This window comes from Stenella coeruleoalba, assembly GCF_951394435.1.
Source record: "Stenella coeruleoalba genome assembly, chromosome: 10".
NCBI classification, from domain to species: domain Eukaryota; kingdom Metazoa; phylum Chordata; class Mammalia; order Artiodactyla; family Delphinidae; genus Stenella; species Stenella coeruleoalba.
This window is the reverse complement of record NC_137156.1, coordinates 82352202-82379620: the sequence shown is the minus strand read 5'-3', so window position 1 is coordinate 82379620 and position 27419 is coordinate 82352202. Positions and strand designations below refer to the sequence as shown.

The 27419-nt window shown below is 38.2% G+C and overlaps 1 protein-coding gene across 11 annotated transcripts in view; it reads left to right on the top strand.

The window, feature by feature from the left end:
• SUCLG2 (succinate-CoA ligase GDP-forming subunit beta) overlaps nt 1-27419 on the top strand; it is a 434144-nt gene that overhangs the window by 213013 nt on the left and 193712 nt on the right. For all 11 annotated transcript variants that reach the window (XR_013830273.1, XR_013830274.1, XR_013830275.1 and 8 more), the window contains one exon: nt 25994-26114. Coding sequence is in view for 5 of the 11 variants with exons in the window: in XM_079935031.1 (XP_079791157.1) it covers nt 25994-26114 (121 nt within the window). In the remaining 6 variants the exon portion in view is untranslated. The remainder of the gene's footprint in view (nt 1-25993; nt 26115-27419) is intronic.

Here is a 27419-nt window from a genome sequence, read left to right as displayed (position 1 = left end):
AGTAGATGTTTAAACACATGTAGCATTTGAGAAGTGATTGTTTTGGGAGAAAACAGTTGTGAATTTACACATTTGTATTTAAGTAACTGCAAGGAAAAGATATAATTCAAGAGTATGTAATATTTAAAATTTGTGTAGCAGTCGTATATCACTTATAATAAGAAAAATGAAACAACATGAGATGTTTACAGAAAATACAGGTTACTTTTTACCTAGTACTCGCAGATGAGAAGTACTTTGTAAATCCCTGGTAATATTATTGATGATAATTTAGTGACAATTTAGTTTGAATCCTATAGTAATTTAGGCAACGGAATTTACTAGCACATCTTTGCTAGTTGATTTCCACAGATCGCAGTGCTTCAGTCAATGAAGATTTTTGGATTGTAGGTCTTGTTTGGCAATAGGATTTTTGTAAATGGCATTCAGGGGTGCTTTGCTTTCTAACCTTCTCATTGTTAGTTTACCTTCCGTCTTCCAATCCATTCTGTAGCATGTCATTGGTTTCCATGATGGCTGATTCCATCTCCTTTGGAGTCTGCTACAGGTCACTGCAATGTGGCTGTCTAGCCAAGAGCTGGTGAACAGAAACATTAAATTGCTTCAGATTGTTGGGACCTGTTACCTTTTCTCTAGCAAGGTTTTGTTTCTTTTCTTGTTCATTTGTTACTAGCAGTGGCATTGTGTTTGGAAAAATAGGTTGTATTTTTCCACTTTTGCACCCTTTGTTCTTAATAATTACCTGGAACACTTTGCTAAGATTGGAGTCCATTACATGTATTTCTGTAAGGCTCACAACTAGCATTCATTCTTTGTATTTTATTTTATTTTCCGCAGTGGTCAAACCAAATGAAATAGTCTCCTAAGTACTGAATCTAGTAGAATTCCGAGTTTTAAAAAATGCATCTATACTAGAACATATGCATCTCTCTGATAGCAAATACAGTTGCAGGAGCCGCTTTTGGGGGATACAATTTTTCATACACTCATGTTTCAGACAGTTAGTAGAACTTCATCTCCAAAATTCGAGAGGAAGAGAACATTAAACTATTTTAAATGGTCAATGTAAATTTCTTTTGGCTGCACGCATATTCGTTCCTAAGTGAAGTTATTTAAGGGGAAAAAGGTCATAAATGAGAAGAGCATATAATGTTCTCTAGTCTGTACTTGGTTACTTTAAAAAAACTGATTGCTTTTAGAATGTGTTTTCCTTTAAAAATTACATCATAAAAGAATGTTTTCTTTATTTTGACTAGTTTTTTTATTTCTGCAATCTTTGAGTCACATATGTGTGTACATAATAACGGGCTAAAATAATGTGTATTCTTTTTAATCTATAAGACGATGCATGTACATTCTCTCTGCTGAGTCTTAAGAGCTGCTTCAATTTGAACTGTGCAGTAATTTTGCATTTTCATTTTCTCTGATTTAACTGATGTCTGTAAATAAAGGCTGCAACTTAGTTTAATAATAAGAAACCTGTTATCACCGTGTGGTAAAGATAACGTATTATCATTACTACCATTAACAATTGCTGGTGTTAATAAGACATATTTTCCCTGCTTCATCCCAGAGCAACCTGCATTTGAAGTAAAGAATTGAGGTAGATAGTCTTTTAAGTGTATTCTCTCAATGTTTTGTTCAAAAGGAAAATAATTATTAAAATGTCCTTAAAAAACATTGTTTGGGTCTCAGTCACTACTACAGGGGAGCAAGCTATACTCATGCAAGAGTACTTGTGATTTGCTGAGAATTATAGAGAACAGTGGTCCTCAAACCTTCATCAGCTATAGCCACACCACGAGGTAGAGAGAGATTACTGTAGTTTCCCAATCAAGCAAATCTATAGATATGCGAGAGAAAAACCATTATAAGGTTGACCTTGAGTCTTTTCTACTTCATTTAAAAACCCAAGTAGATCATTCATAGATTAATATATTTAGCTATGATCAGTTACTTGTGATGGACTCACCTAACAACTGATGGGATGCATGAAGAAAGCATACTTAGCAGTAGTGGAACATGTGAGATTAGACTTGGCCCAGCCCTTCCTGGATATAGTTCTCTTGCCCATTTGTTTGGAATGGAAAGAGGAAATAAATGAAGCCTTTGCAGCTCATCCTGCCACATGGCATGCATGTGCACATGTATACAAAAATTAATAAATAAAGAAGAGAATACATTTTTCAAGTGAAGCATTTGCTTTGAATTCAGATTGACCACCATCACTCCTCTCCCCAGCCAGCATAAAATTTCACTGCTGCCCTTTTCTGTCTCAAGTGTTGAAAAATAATTTTGATATGTTTTTCTATTTGGTACCCTATATGCAATTTTAAATTGAACTTATTTTAGCTGTATCCTGTTTCATGATTCACTAAGAACACGGTAATGATCATCATCCTTTGCATGTATGTGTGTGTGTGTGTGTACTTTTTTGCTTTTCAAAGATATTTTAAACTGATTATTTAGCACTCCTGAGACCTGTGTATTCCCATGTGTTTTGTCACCCTCTAGATCTGTGGTGGCATTTTGGATTTACTCTCGTTGCTCAATTAGAAAGCAATTGAGCTTCCCATCAGTATAGCAGTCTTTTTCTTTACAATTTTTTTATGAACAGCAACTAAACCAATCATTCAGCCAGCAAGTAGACAGTTAAAAAAGACACGTTGTAGATGCTTTTGTAGAACTAGACTTAACTAAGCATCTCACTGCAAATTAGTTCCCTTTTCAATAAATCCTGCACCTCACAATCCCTGGGTAATATGACCCTGGTTTAGTCTTCAGACCTTAAATTTAATTTACCCAAATCTCTGGATTTGTTAATTCCCTAGGGGACTATCAATCCCTCTGGGTGTTTCAGCAATTTGCTCGATCAGCTAAAGTGTTAGGCTCACTCTACCTCACTCCTCAGTTTCTGTCTCACTTCTCAGTTTTCTTTAGGAAGAAATAGACTTTTTTCCCCACACAGTGACTAAAAAAGAGAAAGGTCACTCAATAACTTGATCCCAGGCCACTGTCTTCTCTCTTCTACAATTAAGAACGATTTTTCTCCCTCAGCACCTGCTTTTTACCCATCAACTTTTTTATTGTTGAGAGGGCATCACACCTCCCATCTGAAATGTCTTTTAAGTGAATAAAATTGATCATTTTCAGCCAATTTCAATTGCAGATTAGGTCACAAATGGTAAATGGAATGAGAAAATAAACTTCAAGTAACATTCCAGCTAAATATTTTTAATCTTATCAAACAAATGTTTGGGGAAGCAATATATGAAGTGGTTTCTCTTCGAGGTCCACTTTAGGATTTTTAATATGGTTACAAAGTAATGTTTTCTGTAGGTAGCTTTTATAGAAATGCTATTTTGAACTTTTACTAGAGGTTATGACTAGCAGCACTTTCCCCCCAGAGGTACAGTGGAAAGGGCAGACAGTAGACAGACGCACTGTTCCCTACCTTAGCGAACTGTCCACTCAAACGATTTTAAGAAGATAAGAAAATTCAGAAGATATTAGGCATCGCTTGTAATTTAAGTCCACTTAATAAATGTGTACTGAGCCACTGTTTCTTTTAAAGCTCTGACTTTGGTGTTGTGGGAAGGGGCTTCAAGGTGGAAGGGTTGCAAAAATAACGAAGGTTCCACTTCTGCCCTCAGACACATTTGGAGTAGGTAAATCATGTTGTATAGCTGGAATATCCACAGCTAACTACAGAAAGGATCCTTCACAGCTGTTTTCCTAGAGTTTTACTATTGCATGTGAGTTCGTCTCTTACGTTTGGCCTTGGTGACCGTAAAATTAGTATTATCACCTATAGCGCTGTCCTAGGCTCCCGAGATACGGCATTTGCTGAGACTGATTTCTGTCTGTAAGGAACTCTTAGCCAGTTACTGGCTGCTTGTTTATTGAAACAGGTTTAATAAACCAGCAAAATGATGTTCAGCAATCCGAGTTGCCAGATTTTACAGAAAAGATGCTGTTGTCATCTGCCAAGGGTTTAGCCCTTAAGGTGGTCAGGCCCCAGATCATCTCCCATTGTTAAATCTGGCCACTGCTAGTGCACCTTGAAAACTGCACAGCTGAAAAATGTAGTTGGGACAAAGGGAGTCTGAGCAGACCATCATTCCTTCCTGATGTTCTTAAGGTCACGTGCCCTTAGTGTAACACCCAGGGAGAGCATACTTGGCCTCCAGTGCCCAACTAAGCCACCAGCTGCTGACCCCTAAGTGATTATTTGTTTATGTTTAATTTCAGTTTGAAGATTGAACTGACTTTTCCTTACTTAGTTGCAAACTAATCAGGTGACCACATTAGTTTCAGGGATATAATATGCCCAAAGAAACAGTGCTGGCCAACTGCTTCCTTGATAACAATGTACTTCTGAAACCAAGCATTTGTATCCATGAACAATAAAGAAAGTCTAGGTCTTGAGTTGGTGACCTGGTTTCTATTGTTAACTCTCTGTTCAAGGGCCTCTCATCCTTGAAGTTATTTTAAAACCTGATCTCATAGCAGTAGCTTCAGTTTCACATGTGAATTGGTGAGCTATTTGGAAAAGAAAATATTTTTTTGTTAAAAAGAGAAGAGCAAAGCTTTTGCACAGCAAAGGAGACCATAAACAAGACGAAAAGACAACCCTCAGAATGGGAGAAAATATTTGCAAGCGAAGCAACTGACAAAGGATTAATCTCCAAAATATACAAGCAGCTCATGCAGCTCAATATCAAAAAAACAACCCAATCCAGAAATGGGCAGAAGATGTAAATAGACATTTCTCCAAAGAAGATATACAGATTGTCAACAAACACATGAAAGAATGCTCAACATCAGTAATCATTAGAGAAATGCAAATCAAAAGTACAATGAGGTATCATCACCTCACACTGGTCAGAATGGCCATCATCAAAAAATCTACAAACAATAAATGCTGGAGAGGGTGTGGAGAAAAGGGAACCCTCTTGCACTGTTGGTGGGAATGTAAATTGATACAGCCACTATGGAGAACAGTATGGAGGTTCCTTAAAAAAGTAAAAATAGAACTACCATACGACCCAGCAATCCCACTACTGGGCATATATCCTGCGGAAATCATAGTTCAAAAAGAGTCATATACCACAATGTTCATTGCAGCACTATTTACAATAGCCAGGACATGGAAGCAATCTAAATGTCCATCAACAGATGAATGGATAAAGAAGATGTGGCACATATATACAATAGAATATTACTCAGCCCTAAAAAGAAACGAAATTGAGTTATTTGTAGTGAGGTAGATGGACCTAGAGTCTGTCATACAGAGTGAAGTATGTCAGAAAGAGAAAAACAAATACATATATATGGAATCTAAAAAAAAAAATTGTTCTGAAGAAACTAGGGGAAGGACAGGAATAAATATGCAGACGTAGAGAATGGACTTGAGGACACGGGGAGGGGGAAGGGTAAGCTGGGACAAAGTGAGAGAGTGGCGTGGACATATATACATTACCAAACATAAAATAGATAGTGGGAAGTAGCCGCATAGCACAGGGAGATCAGCTCGGTGCTTTGTGACCACCTAGAGGGGTGGGATAGGGAGGATGGGAGGGACACGCAAGGGGGAGCATTGTAAAGCAATTATACTCCAATAAAGATGTTAAAAAAGAGAAGAGCAATAAAAACATAAAACACGTATCTATGATCAGAGTATTATTTAGAGGAAAACTATCCTGTCTCTCTGATAATATACAAAACTTTTTTGTTCAGTCTTATTATAATAAGGCTATTAAGCAGGAAGAGACCCTATTGTGAATTATATTCCTAATGTCATTTATTATTTGTTTTTGTAGGCAAACAATCCTTGATCAGTAGATGTTTTTTGCTACCAATTTTAATTAACAGAAAGGAGTGTCTTGTTATGAAGGAGTCAAGTGTTTATAGATGAGACATTTTCATGCTGGCAAAAAGTTTGTTTCTTTAAATATGTTAAGTATATTCTTCACATTCTTATTTCAATATTTTTTTACTCAGCAAATTCTTTTTCTTAGATAATACAAAGTAAATTTCAGGGAAGTCCACACGTGCATTCTGAACAAATGGAATTTGAAATGAAGAGTTACAGGTGTTTGTGCAAAGAGACATTAGCATTTTGAGAAGTAATCAGAGTGATCTATCAGCCATCAAGTCCTTCCTTGTATCTCTGTTTTTCGCCATCAAATTTTTGTTTGTAATTGTACGAACCACCCTTTATGACCCCAGGTACTAATATGACACTCGGTTTTATAAGTAGTGAAATAATAGTGATGATGGGGTTTTTTTGTTATTTGTTTCCTTGCTTGTTTTGTTTGGTTTTTTAGCTCAGGAAAAAGTACTATAAAATACTAAGATTTGACAGTCCTCTATTCTCATCTAACTTCCTGGGGGAGAATTCCTTAACATTCTCTATTACTCTCTCACACAGAGTCTTTTACACAGGAGTTGTGTCCTACTTATTTCAAGTGAGTCAGTTGATAAATGTGTTGTATTTTAGATTACAGGATGGCAGGGTCCCCCGAGCATGAATTCCTTTCTGAGTGTACATTAAACTGCTTTTGAGATTATGGTAACATTTTACAGGTCTCAATTTAAGACTAAATTTCCTTTATTTTAGATTGCTGTAATCCTCTACAGCCCTAATGTTAAGCAATAACATGTTGTCCAGTGAAGATTTACTTTACTTTTCAAGGTTCCTGATATTAATTCTAGAGATAATCAACACACTTAAAATATAAATGTGAGTCCACTGACATTATCTAGATCTTATTCTTCATCCCCAGAATGATGCGAAGTGCAAGAAGGCAATACCAAATAAGAATAGGAAACTGTACCCGGTAGTTACTTAAAGACAAGTTAAATTCATGAGTCGATTAGGAAGCCATAAATCATTGTAATCTTCTGTGGCATTGAACTTGAACATTGAACTAACAGATAACTTAATCAGATGTGAAATGATTATCTGAATAAAGGTGAGTAGGAAGGAGAGGTGATTATGGGTTGAAGACTTAGTGTAGGCACAATGAGCAGATTAGATTCTCGGAGGCAGGAGAAGTGTTGAAAGAGCAGAGGAGAACGAGTAAGACCTTTTAGACTGGATGCTCAAGCAGGAAAGGCCAGTAAAGAGATTGTTCACTTTGGAAAAAAGTGGAATGATAGGTAAGAAATTCAGTTAGGTGAGAAGGGGCCAAGCTGTGCAGGCCCCTATCCATCGTTGCACTGAAGGAGTGCCCATCTGGAATTATCCATCAAGCATGAAGAGTAGTGATAATGGTGGTGGTAGTGGTGGTGGTGGTGGTATTTGTAATGGTCACCAGCTATTGAGCTCTTATTATGTGCCAGGCTCTTGTACTTTTTGTGGATTATTGTACTTGAAGACATTATTATTATCTATTTTATAGCCAAGGAAAGGAGGCTTAGAAGAGGTTCTTTACTCACCCCAAATCACAGAGCAAGTATGTTATAAAGGGAAAATTTGCACCCAGGTGATATTACACTGAAGTCTACATTCTTTAACATTTCCCAATATCACCTCTGTATAATAAGTATTTGTAGAGAGCAGACGTTCAGAGGCACGACCCTACATTTTTAGAAGAGACATGGATAACTGGAGTCCATCCAAAGGAGGCTTCGTGGGGTGATAAAGAATCCTTGAATCCCTGGAAACAGAAAAGAGACATCAAGAAGATAATCTTGTTTGTGAGACAAAGTGAGAGATTTGGCTTTATATCCCTCTTTGTTCTTCTCTTCTTCAGTCTTGGTGGGCTGAGTTCCCTCACCATTATGTATTCTAGAGATTGAGGAATTACCTAGAAATGTCTAAGTGAATTGCAAGGTTATTTCAGATGGATGGGACTAGTTTTACCAGTGGCAAAAGAGTTCTCAAGTGTTGTCGTTCAGTGGTCTTTTTTGAATGAGACATCATTTGCTTTTATATTCCACTAAAGCAATCCTTGAAGATGCTGTACACACAAAAGAAAATCAGGGTACCCATAAATTCTGCAGCTGATTTCGAGTCAAACATAAAGGATCCTTTGGAGACTTCATGAAGCAGAGGAAGAGGAGGAGAGGCTGGTGTCTGGGTAGCGTTGAAGTTAGTCCTGTTATTGGTCAGGACCTAAACAACAGAAACTCAGTGTTCCTTCTTTTCTAGAATACTAACTATTCTAATATGCCATTTAATAATTATGCTGTTTTAATAATGGCATTTTAGGGACAAAATCCCCTTTCAGTAAAGGAAGACATCTGTTCTAAGTTAGATTCTGATGTCAGAAATGTTAAAATTTCTAAAGGCTTTTTATCTTAGAATAGAGGACAAAGAAGGAAGTTCTGCCCCAGTCTATACAAAATCTTGTAGGGCAAAAAAAGAGAGAGAGAGAGCACCAGGCAGATTTTGGGGAAGGCAACATGATTTGTGGATATTTTGTCTCTAAGAGGTAAAGGAGGGATGGGGAAGACAGAATCAAAGACCAGGCATAGAAAGGGTCAAAATGAAGTTAGTGGGTATCAGAAGGAGGGATTTCCAATGTCTGGATTAGATACTCTGATCAGTTTAGCATAATATCTGATAGAGGCTACATGAAATCATTCCTTAATGCCCACCCATTAACTATCACCAGATAAGACCAAATCCACCTTGATAGCCCAATGCAAGGAAATCTACCTTCTTCAGCCTAATAGGTCTGTCTCCAAAGGCACTGGCCACATTGCCCTACTTCCCATTTTCAGATCTGAAGGCTTCACCCTAAGGTGATGGGTGTCCTTATAAACTTCTGACTGCTGACCATCCCTCTTGGTGCAGATGAAGGAGCTTATTCAATGTAAACTTTTAATAAGATGCACAGATGCTAAAAAGTACATGGTCATATCCTTGTAGACATCCTTGTAAGTAGGTGGTGAATAGCTATTAAATGGGAGTTTTACCATGTATAAAGAGATATTCTTAGTTGAGCTGTGGCTTTGAAATATCTTTTTTGCTCTCTGAAGATCAAGTTTACCACTGGATTATAAAATCAGTAAAGGCAGACTATGACTTTTTGGTCACCAAATTGCTCTATCCCCACATCTCAACATTGTAGAATCTTAGCAAAATTTTGCTGAATGTTCTTTCTTTTAATATCCCTGTCATACTTTATTGTTCTCCAAGGCTATCTAGGGGGAAAAATGAGTTTCAAACCTTAGTCTCTGAAAGTCAGTTGGAGCTAACAGGCACTCACTCCTGTTTTGTATTTACTTGTCTCGTTTTTAGTAAACTTCTCCCTACCTTGAAGAAATGTACATACATTTAGACTGATTCATGTGCAGATCTTCAGTGCTTTAATTCTAAGAATTGGAAATGCTTCTCATTGAAGTATTCAGCTCCTCAGCATAACCCATTTTAATAATTTTCCAGTCCAGTTTGTGCCAAAAGATGCAGTTCATTTCTGACAGGGTCTCTATTAAAGTCTTTCAGTTTGCAGTTCTTTTTATCAATCTTCATTTATCCATAAAAGCCAAATTTGACCTAGATGTGTAATGACGGATGACAACACCTTGAGTTTCTAATCCCTGTTCTCCCAATGAATATTGCTGTATCATCTCTTCTTTTTGTAGATTAAAAGTTTACATAAACTTAGCACAGTGGAGTAAAAGCAACAGCCTAGCGCTGGTGGTGTTCACCGTGATTGGCACATATGGCTTGATTATACATTTAGTACATTTGTGCGGGAATGTTTCTCCAGGATTTCCTGAAAGGGTGATGCAGTTGATGTCATGAGAGATGAAGAGATGTTTCCAAGGCCACATACCTAATTCAGGGCAGAGTACAGATCCAAGCCTCCTACCTGACTAGTAGTGAAATGTTTTATATGCTTGCTTCTTTGCTTGTTTGTTTTTTTATTGAAGGAGGATTATTTGGGGAAATATAAACAGGCTTTCTTTTAGCATGTGTCTGGAGTCATGTTGTACTATAGTAGAGAAGTCTGATGTACCCTCAAGGTGGCAAGACAGTGGGTCTCTGAATGTGGTGGACCATGTGCCATGTTGGATAAGAGTTTGGGCTTTATGGTCAGGTAGACCTGGATTGAAATTCCAGCTCAGATATCAAGTAGCTGTAGGATCTTGGGCAAGTTACTAACCTCCATGCCCTGCAGCATCCACACCTGAACTTGTTATGAGGATAAAAGGACCTAATACCTATGACATGCTTAGTATATACGTGACACAGTCATGCTCTTAATGAAAAGTTAACTATTCTTAATATTACTTGTTTACCTGGTTATTGATAAAACTCATATGTGCCTGAAGGTGAAACTAGGGTTACGGCAATGGAACAGGGCAAAATGATAACCATGTTTCTTGTTAATTTCTAGTTTGGAACATACAACAAGCATGTGTATATGTGTATATCTTTGCTTGTTTAGTTTTTACTATATCATCCTGCCTAGAGGAGGATTTTTTTTAGCATAAAAAGAGCTCTTTAGCATGTATGTAGGTCATGTTGTAGCATAGTAGTAGACTGGGTGGTACCCTTGAGGTTCCCCTTATTGAAGAAATTTACAGAGAAAGGTCAGTAGTTTTACTTTGTGGTGCATGGATTTCCTTAAGTCAATAGCAAGGAAATATTTTACTATTTCCTACCCTATCCTGTACTCATATCCCTCTCACTTTCTTTTTTATTCTATCACCTCTCCTGAAGCCAAAGGTGAAAACTTCAGATAATTTGCCTATAGACAGTCTAATTTATTTTGGAAAACATTGTTCTAGACTGGTGTCTTCCTCACTTCCATTTATGGTACAATGCACTGTTACAAAAGAAAATCTCAAATAATTTGTAAGTCAGTATATTTCAGTAAGGTCATTCCATTGTTTTGCATGCTTTCTAGGTAAGGTACCCCAGTTACAATGAATGCCTGGCCTTGCATTGGGCTGGCTGTAAGTCTCCTTGGACTAAATCCAATTCCATTTTCCTTTTTCTACCCCATTGCATTTCCCCAAATTTTCATCTTAATTTGTGATTTTAAGCAGGTATTTCATGGAAGCAGCTGTATGTAGTGGTTAAAGCTCTTGTAGTCAAACCAACCCATGTTGAAACCCTATCTGACCACTAACTATCTGCTGAGCGTTGCAAGTTATTTCACCATTCTGAGCCTCAGTTCTCCTGTCTCTACAAATAATGGTAATAAGTCATAACTCGTAGGAGTTTGGTAAAGATTGAATGAATTATTTGTTGACTAAACAGTGCCTAGCAGTAATGGCGATTACGGAGAACTTATCATTTGCAAGGTAATAGGCTTTGTGTTTTACTTGAATTACCTCATTTAGTCCTGGCACCAACCCTGCAAGGTGGGTATTATTATTATTATCCTCATTTTACAGATGAAGAAACTGACGTCCAAAGAAGTTAACTAGTTCACATAGCTTGCAACTGATAGAGCCAGTACTTATGGGTCAGAGGTCAGAATCAGAACCGCATGGGTGGAATTTTACAGCACCTCAAAGTCAGGATCATATGTTGTTTTTCTTTGTATATTGACTCCTCTTTTTGACCTCAGAAACCAAAACAACATTTTGCTGTGTGTTGGATTCACAATATGAGGATTAAAGAATAATTTTCAAACATTTACAGCTGAGACAATGGAATAGGCCAGCTTGCAAAAGACGAAGCTCCCTGTCTTTGAAAAGTTTCAAGCTGCTGTTGGCTGACCTCTCAGGTCCTGTCTGCTTCTAAGATTTTATGGTTCATTAATCTCCTTGGCATGTCCACATTACATAAGGTGCCTTTCCCTGCTGCAGGACAGAGGAAGATTACCTGTCTGTGGTTTATATGTTAAATTGTTCCGCCTTCACTCTTAAAAATTAAAATCTCCTACACAGGATCCTGCCAACAATTATTGTCTGAGCTCTATTAAAGAATCCGATTCTCATTTCTACTCCTATTTTTAGTTTTGAGAAGCTGGTTCAGTTCCTTGTTAAAAAGTACTCTAAGCATCGTGTAGCACCATTATTAAGAAATGTATTATACAGTATGAATGGAGTGCTAGATGAATTTATGTGAATTATTCCATGTTTGAGAAGGAACCATTAGGTACTTGTTCTAAATAAAATTCTTTAAGGTAAGGAAATTGCAAATGTACAGTTTTTCCACCCCTTCTCAAAACCTTTGGCGTCGTCTGGGCAGCTAGCAATGATGATTGCCCTGAAGATGAGATTACTGTGGCACTTTCTAGGTATTCCAGATCTTTAATTATTTTTAATGTCAGTGCCAAATGAAACATTTATGGAAAAGCTCACAGTTAAGCCAAGTAGGTTGAAAATTTATGCTTACATTGGTGAAATGTCAAACATTATATGGCAGTACTATTTTTTTTTTTTTGGAGACAACAATTCTCTTTTCCCCAATTTTTCATGACTCATCTTTTCTTAACTCATCTTTCTTACAGTTTGAAACTTCGTCTTTAGAGAATCAAAAAAGCTTTCTTCATCATTTTTTTCTCCAATTCACAAGAGCTCCACTTTTAAGTGGAAGAAATAATGTTAGTTTTTCCACAGGGATTGATTATAAATTCCTTCTCCATGTTGAATTATACTGGCCTCTAGTGGTTACCTGTCACAATTATGTTTCATATTGCTGTTGCCTTAACTCACTTGTTGTAACACTATACCATATATTTTAATAATTTTTGAGAATCTGTATTGAGCAGCACAATCAGAGTTGTCAGAGGTTTGAAGTAGATTTCATCATGAAATTGATTAAACTTTATGTACCTTGTGCATCTATAAAGACAGCCATTTGGAACTACAGCAAAAAACTGGGCTGGAATTCCTATTCTCACACCTGCCTGGGCAGAAATTACGATCCTCCCAGCTGATAAGAACTTTGGGGTGAAGCTAGATGACAGGGTGTGAAAGGAAACCTTACAGATCACACTGTGAGGCAGAAGTGTCAGCTTACTGGGGGCACACAAGAAATGGGAGATGACCTTAACAAGTCTGGAGCACCTTAGAAGACTATCCCAGGGTTTCTGGACTGAAAACTTGGACATGATTTTTTTCAGAATAATCTTAAAAATAAAAAGAAATTTAAAAAGAGGCCCTTCAGGGCATTTATAAAAATGTGTCTGTCAATCAAGGAGATTCCCCTTTGGTACAACATGAACAGTCATTAAGTAGATTCAAGACTACCCTTTGGATCTAGCACATGGGAAAGTACACATTCAAGAAATAAACTCATGCTGAGGGACTGTGTGAGATGGATGAAGTGGGCTTCCACAAACAAAGGGATTTTTGTCCAGATGTTTCAGAGAATAAAGAGCAGTTGCAGATGTAGGGTAGAGAGAAAGAAACTCTAATATATCAGAAAGCAAATGCTTATCTAAACTATGTGGATTCAGGTAGTGTGTGTGCAGGTCTGGCCTTACCAGGTGCTGTTCACTTCCTGAAAAGCTATGTAGATCTTATGTGATTTGAGAGCTTCTTTTTCCTTCTGTACATTTTTTCTTGTTTGTAAAGCCATCCTACACCTACTCCCTTGGGGTGTATTTTATTGTTGACCATTAATGGCTCAGTGACACAGTTTATTGACAAAACAGAATAGTGTGACTTTTGAGATAAATGTGAGGCCACTACTTGCAGCTGGGTCATTGGAGTTTCATGGAAGTTAAACATCATCTTTTGTCCAAGGCTGCAGACCTACATTTTTACTTATTAACCATCTTTTCAGGTTTGTCTCCCTGTTACTTGTGTTCCTTTAGGCAGACTGGGAGGCCGCATGGGGATTCGGACTTATTGAGCCTGTCTTTCATTATGCTGAAAATAAGAATTGCAAGTCACCTTCTAGACGGGCCTTCCTTAGTTTTCGTTTGCAGCTAATAAACCAAATGAAGTCATTTCAGTGCTGAGAAGCTCATTTTCACCTGACAAGCTATCATTTGTCATTTATAATGGACAGAACCCAAGATACTAAAGGATTTTGGCTTGTTTTCCTTTTCTGGCCTTTGCCTTGGGTGTAGATTCAGATAGTTAATGAGCAGTAATTTCTGATTTGTAGGTGCTAGCCATCTCCCAGAAAGAACAAGAGAAAGTGTTTGAAAATATTCATTAAATGGCTTAAACTGAGTGTTCAGATTTTTCCATTTATTTTATTGTTTAATTCATGTCCATGGATATGTGGTAGAGAGAGGAAAACTAAACTAAAATTAAGCTTCCAGTTCTAGAATCTGTTTCAGCCTCCAAAGAACGGATTTTCTCACATTGAAGCTGAGTTGGTCAAAATAGGATGTTATCAGTCTTGCTATGAAATTATGGCTCACTCAACTCAGTATATGGAGGAAAGTTTATTTACAAAGAAATTGATAATGAGAGGGGGGGTAGCGGGTATGCAAACCATAAGAGAAAGTACAAGAGCCTGGGGCAAGTCTGAAATGAAGACTTTCTCCACCTTTTGTGAAGGGACACAGCCACTCAAGACAACCTTGCTGGGAAGGACCTGGAGGAATAGAAACACCCCAACTTCCCTCTCCTCTTGCCAAGGCTTCCCGGATGCCAGCCGGGGAAAGGAGCCCATTGATGCAGCCCCTGGAGTCAGCCTTCCGGGACCCAGAGGAGCAGGGTGGGAATGCAGATTTACAGCACAGATAGGTCCCAAAGGACATCCTTTGATTGTCTGTTGAGTGTGTGCCTCAGGAGGTAGAGTGTTCTGAATCCTTTTGTAAAGGGAGTCTAACAACTTGAGAACTCCACTGAGGTCTGCAAAAGGTTAACCAGGGATGGGAGATAATCAGTGATTTAGACACTGAGGTACAAAGAGTTTGGTTAACTTTCATTCCTATCAGGCTGTGGGGAGTGCTTTGCCAATGTAGTTTTTAATTTGCTCCAGATATGGTATTCAGACATTTGCTGAACAGCTAAATAAATATATCAAACTTCCACACAACAGATTACAGTGAGGCCAGACAGTGATATCAGTAATTTTAAAATATTGTCTACAGCAGAGCTGCTTTTTGGTGACAGTGACATCTGATGCTGCTAGTAGATGTAGAATGAATTCTGTAGATTTTCCTCTCCTCCTGATTTTAAATATTACCAGGCAACCGTCCTGCCCAGACATTTTAGAAGAGCCCTAATTCAAATGGGATATTGATTTTTAATAATTTCAGGTATTTTAAATGGTACCTTTTTTGGAGTTTTCATTGGTTTATGTGTTTTGCCTGAATTAATTCACCTGAATTTAAAATTTTGATGCTAAAGAATATTACCTTCAATGACAGTTTTGGAATTTAAGATTCTGGGTGTAAGGTTTGGGGTTGGAGGTCATTTTACTGGGATGAATGAAGGGTGGGACTTCAGGAAATAGATTGGAAGCTTGTTCTTACAAAGAAATATGGCAGTAAACTGATTTTCCCAAATATACTGATGAGATCTGTTATGAAAAGAAACATATGTATGTGTTTTAAAAACTATTTTACTTAAAAGAATTTTAACATAAATTTTAATGTGTAATAAATAGCTTATAACTTATTGAGATCTTAGCTGGAAGCTTATGTTTTTACTTTTCCCAGTCACATATTTTTCCATTAGGGGTTTTGATAAGAATCTTTGTCAACCCCTTGTTCTTCCAGAAAACTAAATGATCAGATAGATTTGAACAGATGTATGGGGGCATCATTACATGCCACCTTCATCTTACATAGACTTGTTATTTACAGAAACAGTGGGTTTTGCGATTAACTAAATTTATGTTCATTTCTCTGTGGTGTGAAGTGTGAATCTGTGTGGTCCTAAGTTTTGGCTCTGTCTGCCTAGCTAATTTTTTTCTTTAATTGATGTCAGTCACGTAGAAAGGCAAAAACATCACCCATAGAAACATTTTTTTCCTTTTCTGTAGGAGCAGTTACCCTGTGGAGATTATTATGTTACAACAGTAGACAGACAGACATCCTGTTTATAGATTAATAAATGGGTTCTTCACCAAGTTGCCAATTTTATGGGTGTTCTCTGTATTAACTCTCCAACTAATGATGATGGAGTATACATATTCACATTCATCAAGATGACATAAGTCTGAGATGATTGGACAAAATACTGCTCAGAAAGAATGTGCCAATAAATATTCTTAATCTGCACCAATGTAGCTTCCATTACAAATAAAATATAGATATTGCATTATGAGCAATGAGTGTCCTGCCTCGAAAACAATTATCTGTTAAGCTGGGAAGGCAGTTTTGTAACCAAAATATTTCTTAACAGTCAATTTTAATAGCTCATTTCTTAAGTGAACTCTCTCTCTGTCTCTCGCTGTCTCTGTCTCTCTCTTTCCTGAAGTCTTTTGAGGCTTCCAGTGAAAGCATAGAACCAAAATCCCCTTGCTCTGTTTTTTCTTTTAGCTTCAAATGGCTCTGTGGCCAAATTACACATCATAGTAGTTTTTGCAAGAGCTATTTTAAACACAGGGCACTCAAAAAGAACCTTGCATTTGCCATTCTAAATGCTCAAGTGGTTTTTGTAATCCTGGCAATGGTTCTGATTCTCAGTTCAAAAGGATTTGGAAAATGTCTCTGTAAAAAGATAAAAAACATGTCTGTGCAGTTCCCTTGAATCTCTGTGTTCTTCAGTCCTTTTAATTTCTTGTCTCCTGTACCTGCTTTTAATGCCAAACAGTATTTCCATCTTTAGATTTTACCTTCTCCTGAAAATCCTGTTAATAGTTGACTTTAACCACCACCACCATGTTTACTAACAACTGGGGAAGCATTTGTGTCCCACACTTTGACTGGCCGAGGCATTCACGGTTGCTGTTCTTGATTATAAAAGCCTTCCAGGGGCTTCCCTGGTGGCGCAGTGGTTGAGGGTCCGCCTGCCGATGCAGGGGACGCGGGTTCGTGCCCCGGTCCGGGAGGATCCCACGTGCCACGGAGCGGCCGGGCCCATGAGCCATGGCCGCTGTGTTTTGCGCGTCCGGAGCCTGTGCTCCGCAGCGGGAGAGGCCACAGCGGTGAGAGGCCCGCGTACCGCAAAAAAAAAAAAAAAAAAAAGCCTTCCAGTTTTACAGATACTTATAAATATAACCTAAATAGTGCAATGATTGGCATCTTTGGGGAGAAGGACCCTAGATTCCTGTGTCACCTAACCACCCAATATACCACCTGAACACTTTTCTTGACAGTTCTCTGGGGATCAAATTTTCCACCCTTTGACTCTTCTGCAAAAGATGACTAAAGTTGGGTATTCTAAGTTAGAACACAGATCCTCTGCTAAAGCTCTCATAAGCTAGAATCCATACTATTTGACCAGATTATTTTTTTCATGAAGCACTATATAAGCCTAAGGCCTCATAGAATACACTTTAGAAAGCTTTGACTTAAGGAAATAGGCACTCGTCTTGGGAGCAAGTATGGCTTTATAATTTATGTGGTTCAGTATGCATAGTATCTTTTAACCTGTTAGAATAAACCGGTATTCATAATGGAAGGTGCCTTGGTCCTATCTAGTGCTGGAAGTGCATATTCAATTTTTTTTAATTGTAATATACCTAAACATGCATAGTTAATGAGATTGTTAGTGATCATGCTGGATGTGCATTGGGTTTTCTGACTGTCTGATATTTTCTTTGTGTTGAATAAAAGCCATTAAAAGAGGAAATTGTTGACAGACTAAATCTTTAAGTTTAGGAAGTTAGGAAGTTAGGAAGACAAATCTATAACACACTTGCTTTGACTCTTTCCTCCACTACAGTAGCAGGCATTGTTAATAGGTCACAGAGGTCTCTGAACCAGGACGTGACTCCATCATTAGTCTCAACGCAGCACTTTGAATAGCCGCTCACACAGAGTTACCATACATCCCACTGGCCATTCCATGGTCTGATATTTAAAATCTGTATCAACAGTGATGTCTCTAATGGCATAATTCTCCATTCGAATTTTCCTGATCATAAAAATAGAAATAATAGATTTGGCAAAGGGATAAATTTCAACGCATCAGAAAGGGGGAAAGGGGGGCTTACCAGTCTGCAGAGAGGGGTCTTATAAGGACATCTGTCCCAGTTCAGGAGGGACTCTGGGTTTTGGACTCGCTCTTAGAGCATCATGACCCCTCCATAGTCCTATCTAAGCAGGGATTGCAAACCACAAACTCTGGACAACTCTTTTATCAGTAAACAGGGAACATTTTGGGTTGTAAAGAACCAAAACCATTGGTCCACAAAACTACAAAAGATATCTACCTCTGGTCCATCTTAATTGAGCAGTGAGATTTAAAAACAAGAAATAGTTGGACACCAGAATATAGAACTCAGGACTGTGCCCTTGAAGCTTGGAAATAAAACCAAATAGAACTGGGGCTCTTGATTAGTCATAGAAGTGACTGAAAGACAGTAGGAGGGAGTGGAAAGACCATGGACTTTGAAGTAAGACTGAGTTGGTCCAAATCCTCACTCCACTGCTTAATATCTATGTGCCCTTGGACAACCTATTTAAGCTCCTTGAGTCTCAGCTTACTTGCCAGGGACGGTTGTAGTTCATCACTCTTAGCACCTAGGAAAATTAACATTCAATAAATGCTAATCCTCCATACCATTTTACTTATTCTAGTGAGGAGAAGATTGCAGGATACACGTATGGTGAAGAATTCAGGAATAAGTAAATAGAACAAGGATGATTTAGACACATTTTCCTTGTTTCACCCTGGGTGGTCTCAGAGGTCAAGCTTAATGGAAACTTGGCTCTCCAACAAAATATTGTTCATCCATCAGATGTCATTTCCATGCTATCAGTTTTGGGATAACAGATAGATATTCCAAAGTTGGAATAAAATGGTTGGGTGTTTATCTTGATTAATTTAAAATGCTGAAATGTTGTTTGGGATTAAGAGTGATGTTTAAGATATTTCCTTTTCTGAGCTTTTCAGGTTGGATTGTTTACTCATTAAAAGCATTTCTTCCTCGGAAGACACTAAAAGGGTAGAGTGGGCAGGTGTTTTTCAAGAAATACTGTTGTTCTCATATCATTTGTAAATCTGGACATCATTTGCTTTAACCCAAGGATCCTAGGGCTTGATTTCATACAAAAGAAAATAATTTCAAACTTAAAGAATAAACAGAAAGTAGAAAAGCAAGCTGTAGAAGCTCACTCAGATTTCAGCAAAAGGCAAATCTGGTCCCAAGTGGACTGATCTGACGGCTTATTTGTAAGATTACAGCAAATCCCAAGATTGAATGCCTCACCTGAATCACTTCCTTATTGACTGAATCCATTTAGACTCCTCTCTAATTTAGCAGAGTGTTTTTATTAAAGCCAGGCATACAAACATCAATTTCCCAAGCTGCATCTAATTTCCTTCACCATTTATTTTCCTTCGTTGGCCGCCAATGGATTAGAAGACATGATTAGAATTCAGCAGGAAAATAAAAACAACCACAAAAAAGAGAAAAACAGTTCCACAAAAACAGATGCTTAAATAAGAGCAACAACTTTCAGAATTAAAATAACTTGTGATTAAAAGAAAGTCCTTATCTTGCCTAATGTAAACATGCTTGCTTGATTTTTATCAGCAGTGCCTACTGCACTGGGACTAAATTAGCAACCTGAACTGGAAGAAGCAGACAAAACCCAGTAGTTGCACTTACTATGCTTAATGTATACACTACAGTGTGTTTTAAATGCAGTATAGTACTTAACTATTTGCAATAATCATTTCAAAATGGCAGGCTTATTGCTGAAGTCTTTCTATTTGTTCGTTTCCAGCCAGTGTCAGGGAGAGAAAAAGAATAAAGCAAAGGCATTCAAGGCATTTTATGAACTTGTTAAAGATACAGGTTTGTTCCAAAGGAATGATATTCATGTTGGAATGGACACATTTATTTAATCAGCCATCGCTACAGCCTAGGTACATTAATGCTGTTGGTGAGAGCAAGAAAATGGTCCAACAAAGGAAGAGAACTTAAAATCTGAAAACTCACTATCAAAGAAATATCAAATGATGCAAAGGAGGAGTGATGGTTGCACTGAATTTGAGGATAGCCATCAGTCAAATCGTGTGTGTGTCAGGGGGTGGCAAACTATGGCCCATGGGCAAAATCTGGCGTCCCACTTGTTTATGCGAATAAAGTTTTATTGAAACACAGTCTGCTTATTCATTTAAATATTGTCTGTGACCGCTCTAATTTTGCAACAGCAGAGTTGAGTAGCTGGAACAGAGACTGGCCCTCAAAGCCGACTAGCCCTTAACAGAACAAGTTTGCTGACCCCTCATGTATGTGAGCAGCGCCTCTACGATCATCCAGCTGTTCCAGACAGCCCTGCGTGTAGTATGGTAAAACAAACCCTGGTTGAAACTATGACTCCTTAATAGCTAAGAAACCCTGAACTCTCAGAGCCTCAGTCTATCCATGAAATAGAGGTTATAAAACCTATCTTATAAACTTAATGTGAGTGTACTGTGGATGATGCTGAATAAATGGTAGTTTCCTGGCCAGATGCCCCGAAGTCTTTACAGGTGTCTAGAAATCAAAGGCTTTTCAATCCCCTACTCATGGCATTTGCTCTGTAAGACTGATTTGGTTCCTGCTGCTGTGGTCCATCTCATTTCCCACCACTTCACTTTGCAAGCCCCAGCCTCCTGTTACTCCTCCAGGTTCAGTTCAGTTTCTCAAAGGCACTAAGTTCTCTTCTGCCCCCTTGACCTTTGCCCATGGTGTTCTCTTGTCTCAAAATACTTACTCTTCATTCCTGTCATACTCTACCTGGCCTCTTCTAGACTGTCCTTCAGATCCTACGCTAAATGTCACTGCGTACACGAGGCCCTCCCTGACCACCCAGTGTAACATGAGTCCTGTCCTATGATCTCAAAATACCCAAAGTCTCCCTCCCCTTCATAACCCATATCATGGTTTACGATTTCAGATAATGGATACAGAACATTTTTTGGTCTGTTTTAGAAAAATCTTTCTTGTCAGCCTCAATGGTTAAAAGAGTGCCTAGCACAGAGTAGGCTTTCAAGAATATATTGTTTCATTCAGCAATCTGTCAATATTTGCCTGTCATTAAAAGGAGTCAGGATAACCTTAAAGAAAAAAAAAAAACTGAAGTTTTGATTCTGATCACATACTAGCTGCATAATTTGGTACAAGTCACTTTTACCTCTCTGAGCCTCACTTTTCTCATCTGTAAAATGGGATAGGTGTTACCTACCTCACATGTTTACGGCAGAATCCGCTCTGGTAATGAATGAGAAAATACTAAGCAAAGTACGTACTGTGGGACCTCAATAGGTTTGCTGGCTCCAAAAGATATTTGATGGTAAAGCTGTAGCCCCAGTGATTCTCCAGGTCTTTGGTACTCTCAGTTTTCTTATCTGTAAAATGGGGATAAAAATTATATCCATCTCATATACTACTTATGTGTTAAATGTGTTAATATATGTAAAAAAGAATACTGCCAACCACCTGATAGATACCTAGTAAACGTTAGCTATTGTTGTATTTGTCATTATTGTTAATCTTTCAATTCTTAAAGATTATGAACACTTTTCTGGGGAAAGTGCACATTCTAACAAAATTCTGTAAATAGTTGCAAAGAGTTCACAATTCCCCTGTGCTATCTCTATATGCTGCAAGTTACCCTTTGCCATTATCTGCCTTTGAGGCCAAATTCTAAAGAAGCAGCTTAGTCGAGGACTTACCTAAAATTATGTCGCAAAATTGTGTGTGTGTGAACTTATCTGACTGAGCTTGCCTAACGTTCATTATATTCTGAAAAGGATTACGTTCCCCAAAAAGGGTTTTAGTTGGGATTTTTGTTTGTTCATTTAGGGTTGAGAGGAGCTTGATAAATACCAAAAGCTGTAGCTTTTCTTCTTTGGAAGTTCATTCTTTACTTTTAATTGTGGACTGACATCTGCAGCCAGAGTGTATTTTGCAAAGCCAAATACACGCAGACATTTGAAAAACCTGCATTTGGACTGCCCGGCCACCTGCACAGCTGCCAACAGCTGCCACCACAGACTCCTCCTTGGGAGTAGCTGGCTGGGGTCCAGGGACCTGTGCAGTGGATCTGGCTCCATAACTGCCTTGCTAGATGATCTTTCCTTTTGTGAAACAGTAAATAGCAGCCCTTGTAATCCTCAGCTGAGAATGTAGAAAAGCCTGCTCCTGAAAGCACCTAGGAATCTTCTGGGAGAGTTTCGGGTTCGTAAATAGACCTAGCACTGACTTTTTAAAAATGTGCGCTTTGCCGGGGGGAAGAAAAAGACTATTAAAAAGTTTCTATTGGTATTGTCATGGAGCAGCAATTAGGGGTTGTAATAATAAATGAACACATGAGGCACACATTGAAAATTTGACATGCTTTATAAGTGCCAAGTAATAATAATGATGTCACAAGGCTTTCATTTTCAAACTGTCTTAATTTCATTCTCAGTTTGAGATTGCAGATTACAGTAGTTAATAATTGGCCCAGAGTGAAACCTTAAATCAGATTTCCATTAAAGTGCGTGACTGCAACAAATTACTTTACAGGAGGAGAGAATGGCATTGTCTCTGGTGGTGTGGGGTCTTCCCATCACTCCTGGTGGTGATTTCCTCTTGGTGCTCCGTGATACGCCACATGTCCTAAATGATCCCATGTCCCTGAGCTACACAGCGTGTGTACTTCTGTGTCTCTTTGTTAGTATCAAACTCTTTTTCTCTTCTCTCTCTCTCTCTCTCTCTCTCTCTCTTTCTCTCTCTCTTTCTCTGTGTCACATTCTCTTATGCTCCCTCTCTCACTGCTGGTCTTTCTCACTGTCTCTCGTGCTCTCAGATGGTTGCTCTGTATTTCTCATCTCATGTTTGCTCACGCATTCACTCTTCTCTCTGTCCCTGTCTCCCTTTCCCATCACTCCCCCTCTACCCCTGAGGGAGACTTTCAAAGCTTGTCTTCACCCAGCTCTGGGAAAGCAAGGAATAAGGCAAAAGAACCAAGTTCCCATCCCTGGCCTCTAGTGCCTGCCACTCTTTACCTCATCTGGATTTTCTCAGGTTACTTCCCCATTCAGCCTGTAGGTCCTGAATGAACTAACTTGGGTGACAGCTCTGGCTTCATCCTGGCTGCCCTCTTTTACCTAAGTTCCTGCTCGCTCTTCCTCTTTGTCACCTGGAACATCACTTCTTCCAAAAGGCCCCTCTCGCTACAGCAGTCTGTACCACTAGTGTTGCCCTGGTCTTAGCTCCGTGAGACTAAGGAGCCAGGATTGTAATTGCCAGTTTGCTGGTCTGCCTCAAACTTGTCTTTGAACTCTTTGAGGGCAGTGATGACATCTTATTCATCTCCATCTCCCAAGCACTAAACTCTGTGCCTGGTTTGGGAGATGGCCATTAAGTGTCTATTGAAATTAATTTCATTCACTCTTGAAACCATTATTTATTAGGTGATTACACTATGTCATGGATTGTGCTAGCTGCTTATAAAAAAAACTCCTATTGTAGAGGAGCGCAAAGGTGACCCACCCAGGGTGTTGTATCTTGGGCATGGGGATACAGGGTGAGAGGTGAATATACTGCATTGGAGAACAGTTGTCCTTCTTTCAGCACACCTAACAAAGCCAGCTATTCATCCACCATTGGAAAAGAGAGCTTTTCCTTGGGTTCAGTACCAGTTGAAGTGGTTGGCTCACTTTTACGTACACATTGTTGTATGAAGAGTATCTGTATTTGTCAGATGCTTGTTAAAGACAGTGAGATAACTGACATGAAGGACTCATGGGAACTGATACTAAATGAGGCAATACCAGAATCACAGCTCATATCTGACTCTTGCTCCAGGGTATACATCTACTGAGAAGCATTGGATCACAGGGCCAGGGGCATCTTCCTGCCTCTTGTGCCTCACTCCTGCCTATGTGGATGACTTCACATATGTTTGCTGTGTGTGGTGTGCCTACTCTATAGAACAATCATACTGTTTTAGATGGATTAAAGAGAATGATTCACCCTAACTTGATGACACAGAAAAGCTTCACTGAGAAGCTGTTGACATCTGAACTCATCCCTAAGGAATGTGCAGGTTGCACCATGGCAGAGGTATAGAGGAGCCACTGTGTACTTTACTAGAAAGCTTAGTTCTCCTACAAAAACTGAATGAGCCTCAGCTCTTTCTGAGTTTCTCTCTTGGACCCTGTGGAGTCATTATTGCTCTTGAGTGGTTTTTGTCTTCCATTGTTCTGGCAGGCTCCTCTCCATCCCACAGCTATTTGAAAACTACTGCTGTACCAGGCCTCAATACTAACAGCATTTAATAGCCATCATTAGAAAGCAAGCTTCTGCTTACCAGTCAGCCTACTGTGAATGGTAATGGGAGATTTCTTTTTTGGGAGTAGCTCCAGTGTCTAATTGGTTTGGAAAATATTGCTCATTTATTTTATTCTTAAAACATTACCTTTTTACTGAACTTTAATAAGTTTCTGTTTCTGTTACATTCAAATTCAACATAGCTGCAGTCTACTGAAAGGTTTTCTTCTTATACTTGCTGTCTAGGTAACCTGTCCACTTTCACCATAGCTTGTTGAAATAAATGCATGTGTAAATATCCATTAGGTACCTTACAGGCATGTAATAAGCATCTCACACGTCTTATTTAGGCCTTTCAACAACTTTATGGACTAGGTACTATTATTCCCATTTTATAGGTGAGGAAACCACGTTCGAGGCAGGGTGGGGCCCTTGCCCAAGATTCCAGCTCCAGCAGCTGGCATGAATGAAGAATCAGTAGGCAATCTAGAGCCTGACTTTGAGCCTTACCACTGCTACTTGTTAGCTATGTCACACTGGGACACATCATGTGAATTTTCTGAATGGCTTTATCAGCTATAGAGGGCTAACCATCACTGTACTTACTGTACTGTAATGCAGGGATCAAAATTAAAAATGAGGGTTCGTGTAATGGCACTTTTTAAAGAGTTAAGTGCTGAACAAATGTAAGGTATCCTTTTCTCATATATTTTGTGTAGTTAATTTAGCATATTGAAATAATGGGATTTAAAAATGGCATGCAGCACACACATATATGCTTTGCAATTAGTGTAGCATAATTTAATTGTGACTCCATTGTTGGAATTTTGATGCCTCCAGCTTGATGAATAGCCGTTATCTGTGGGTGTTATCAATTAATCTAGGTAATGAATTCTCTTCATTATCTCGTTCTTCATGTTAATTATACAGGATTTTCTTACAACTATTTATCAAGTCAGGGCAAGTACAGTTTTTTTGGCCCACATGCCTTTTAGTATGGAATATGTATAAGCAGGTTAACATGATGGGTTTAAATTTACATTTCTGAAAAATTCTAGTCAGTGGCTTGACTTTTCTTATATCCTTGTAGTGTGAGCTTGTATCTTTTTATTTTGGGGGTCTTTTTTTTTTAATCAAAAAGGTCATTATCTAAGATAATTAAGCTATCTCTGACTTTTGAGAATATACCTCTAGCATATCAAAGAGGTATTAAGGAAGCATAGAAAAATTGGAATTTTTACCTAATAATACAAAACAACAAATAATTAATGTTACTAGTTTTGAAATATTTTATGAGGTACCAGGACAGGTAAAAATTCAAGTATAAGCCATGGAGGGAAAAGACGTAACTACATGAAATTTTAAATGTCACTATGCATAAATAACATCCATTACATCTTAACATATGTTACATCTTACAGAAAAACCCAAACGAACTTTCTGGCCAGCCCAATATAAGACACAGCAGAAGACAGTGTATAAGAAATGAGTGGTGACTGAATTCATTTTGAATTCAGAGAAGTGATTGATAGGATAATCTGGGTTAATATGGTAATGTTATATATTGATATTTATTAATTAAATACTGAATTTTAACTTCAACATCTTCTGGGTCTTGTTTTATAGTTCCTATTCTGTTTTTTGTTTTTTAAAGATGATTATTTTAATTGTCTCTGTTGTTTAGCCAATTATTTGGGGGAATGTTGACTGTCAGCATTTTGATGGACACCTTCCTATTTTTTATTTCAGGTTGAAGCCATCCTAGTCAATATTTTTGGCGGCATCGTCAACTGTGCCATTATTGCCAATGGGATCACCAGAGCCTGCCGGGAGCTGGAACTCAAGGTGCCGCTGGTGGTCCGGCTTGAAGGTAAGTTACTGTAGATTTCCACAGTGCCAGTACCCGCCTTCTTCGGGATCAGGTGACCAGCATGTTCTGCATTCACAAACTTCCTGAGACAAACATTAGGAAACACTGGATTACATAAGATGAAGCAAATGCAGTACTTCTCTGAGCTTTTAATCTGCATTGCAGCTCTCCAAGAATGGCACATGTTATGAGTCTCCAAATTTTCCAAACATATTCCAGGGTGGAGCCCTTTTATTATGAATATCATGAGATTAGTGTTCTGGTAAAAACACTCTTAGAAATGCTGCTCCAGGAATTTTTCATCATGGGACGCCAAGGGTTCTCAAACTTTTTGGTCTGAGGCCTCCCTACTTGTTAAACTGGAGAACCCCAAAGATCTCTTGTTTATTTTGGGTTATAACTGTCGATATTTATTAATTTATTTAACTGATTAATAAATTAATCTGGTAAGAGGAATAACTACTTGGAACTTTTTAAATACTCACTTTTTAAATAATAAACTTTTAATTTTTGTATTATATATTTTACATGTAAGTATATAAACTATAATTTATGAAGAATTAAATATATCTTTTAAAAATTTTAGTAAGAATAGCAGCACTGTTTTATGGCTTTGCAAATCCCTTTAATATCTAGCTTAATATTTGCTTCTGCAACAGATCTGTTGCAATATGCTGTTTTGGTGGAAGTATATGAAGAAAATCTGGCCTCATAGAGCTATGTATCTGGAAAACAGAGCAGTTTTTAATAATCATTTCATATAATTCTGAATATTATTCTTTGATACTACACTAAAACCTGTAACAGTGTCTTTATTACAGATAGGTTTTAACATAGAATCTGAAATTATTTCAACGAACTTTTTTTTTGAATTTTTAAAAATTATTTATTTGTTTATTTTTAACATCTTTATTGGAATATAATTGCTTTACAATGGTGTGTTAGTTTCTGCTGTATAACAAAGTGAATCAACTAATACGTATACGTATATCCCCAAATCCCCTCCCTCTTGCATCTCCCTCACACCCTCCCTATCCCACCCCTCTAGGTGGTCAAAAACCACCGAGCTGATCTCCCTGTGCTATGTGGCTGCTTCCCACCAGGTCTCTGTTTTACATTTGGTAGTGCATATATGTCCATGCCACTCTCTCACTTTGTCCCAGATTACCCTTCCCCCTTCCGTGTCCTCAAGTCCATTCTCTACGTCTGCGTCGTTATTCCTGTCCTTCCCCTAGGTTCTTCAGAACCATTTTTTCCTTTTTTTTTATAGATTCCATATATATGTGTTAGCATATGGTATTTGTT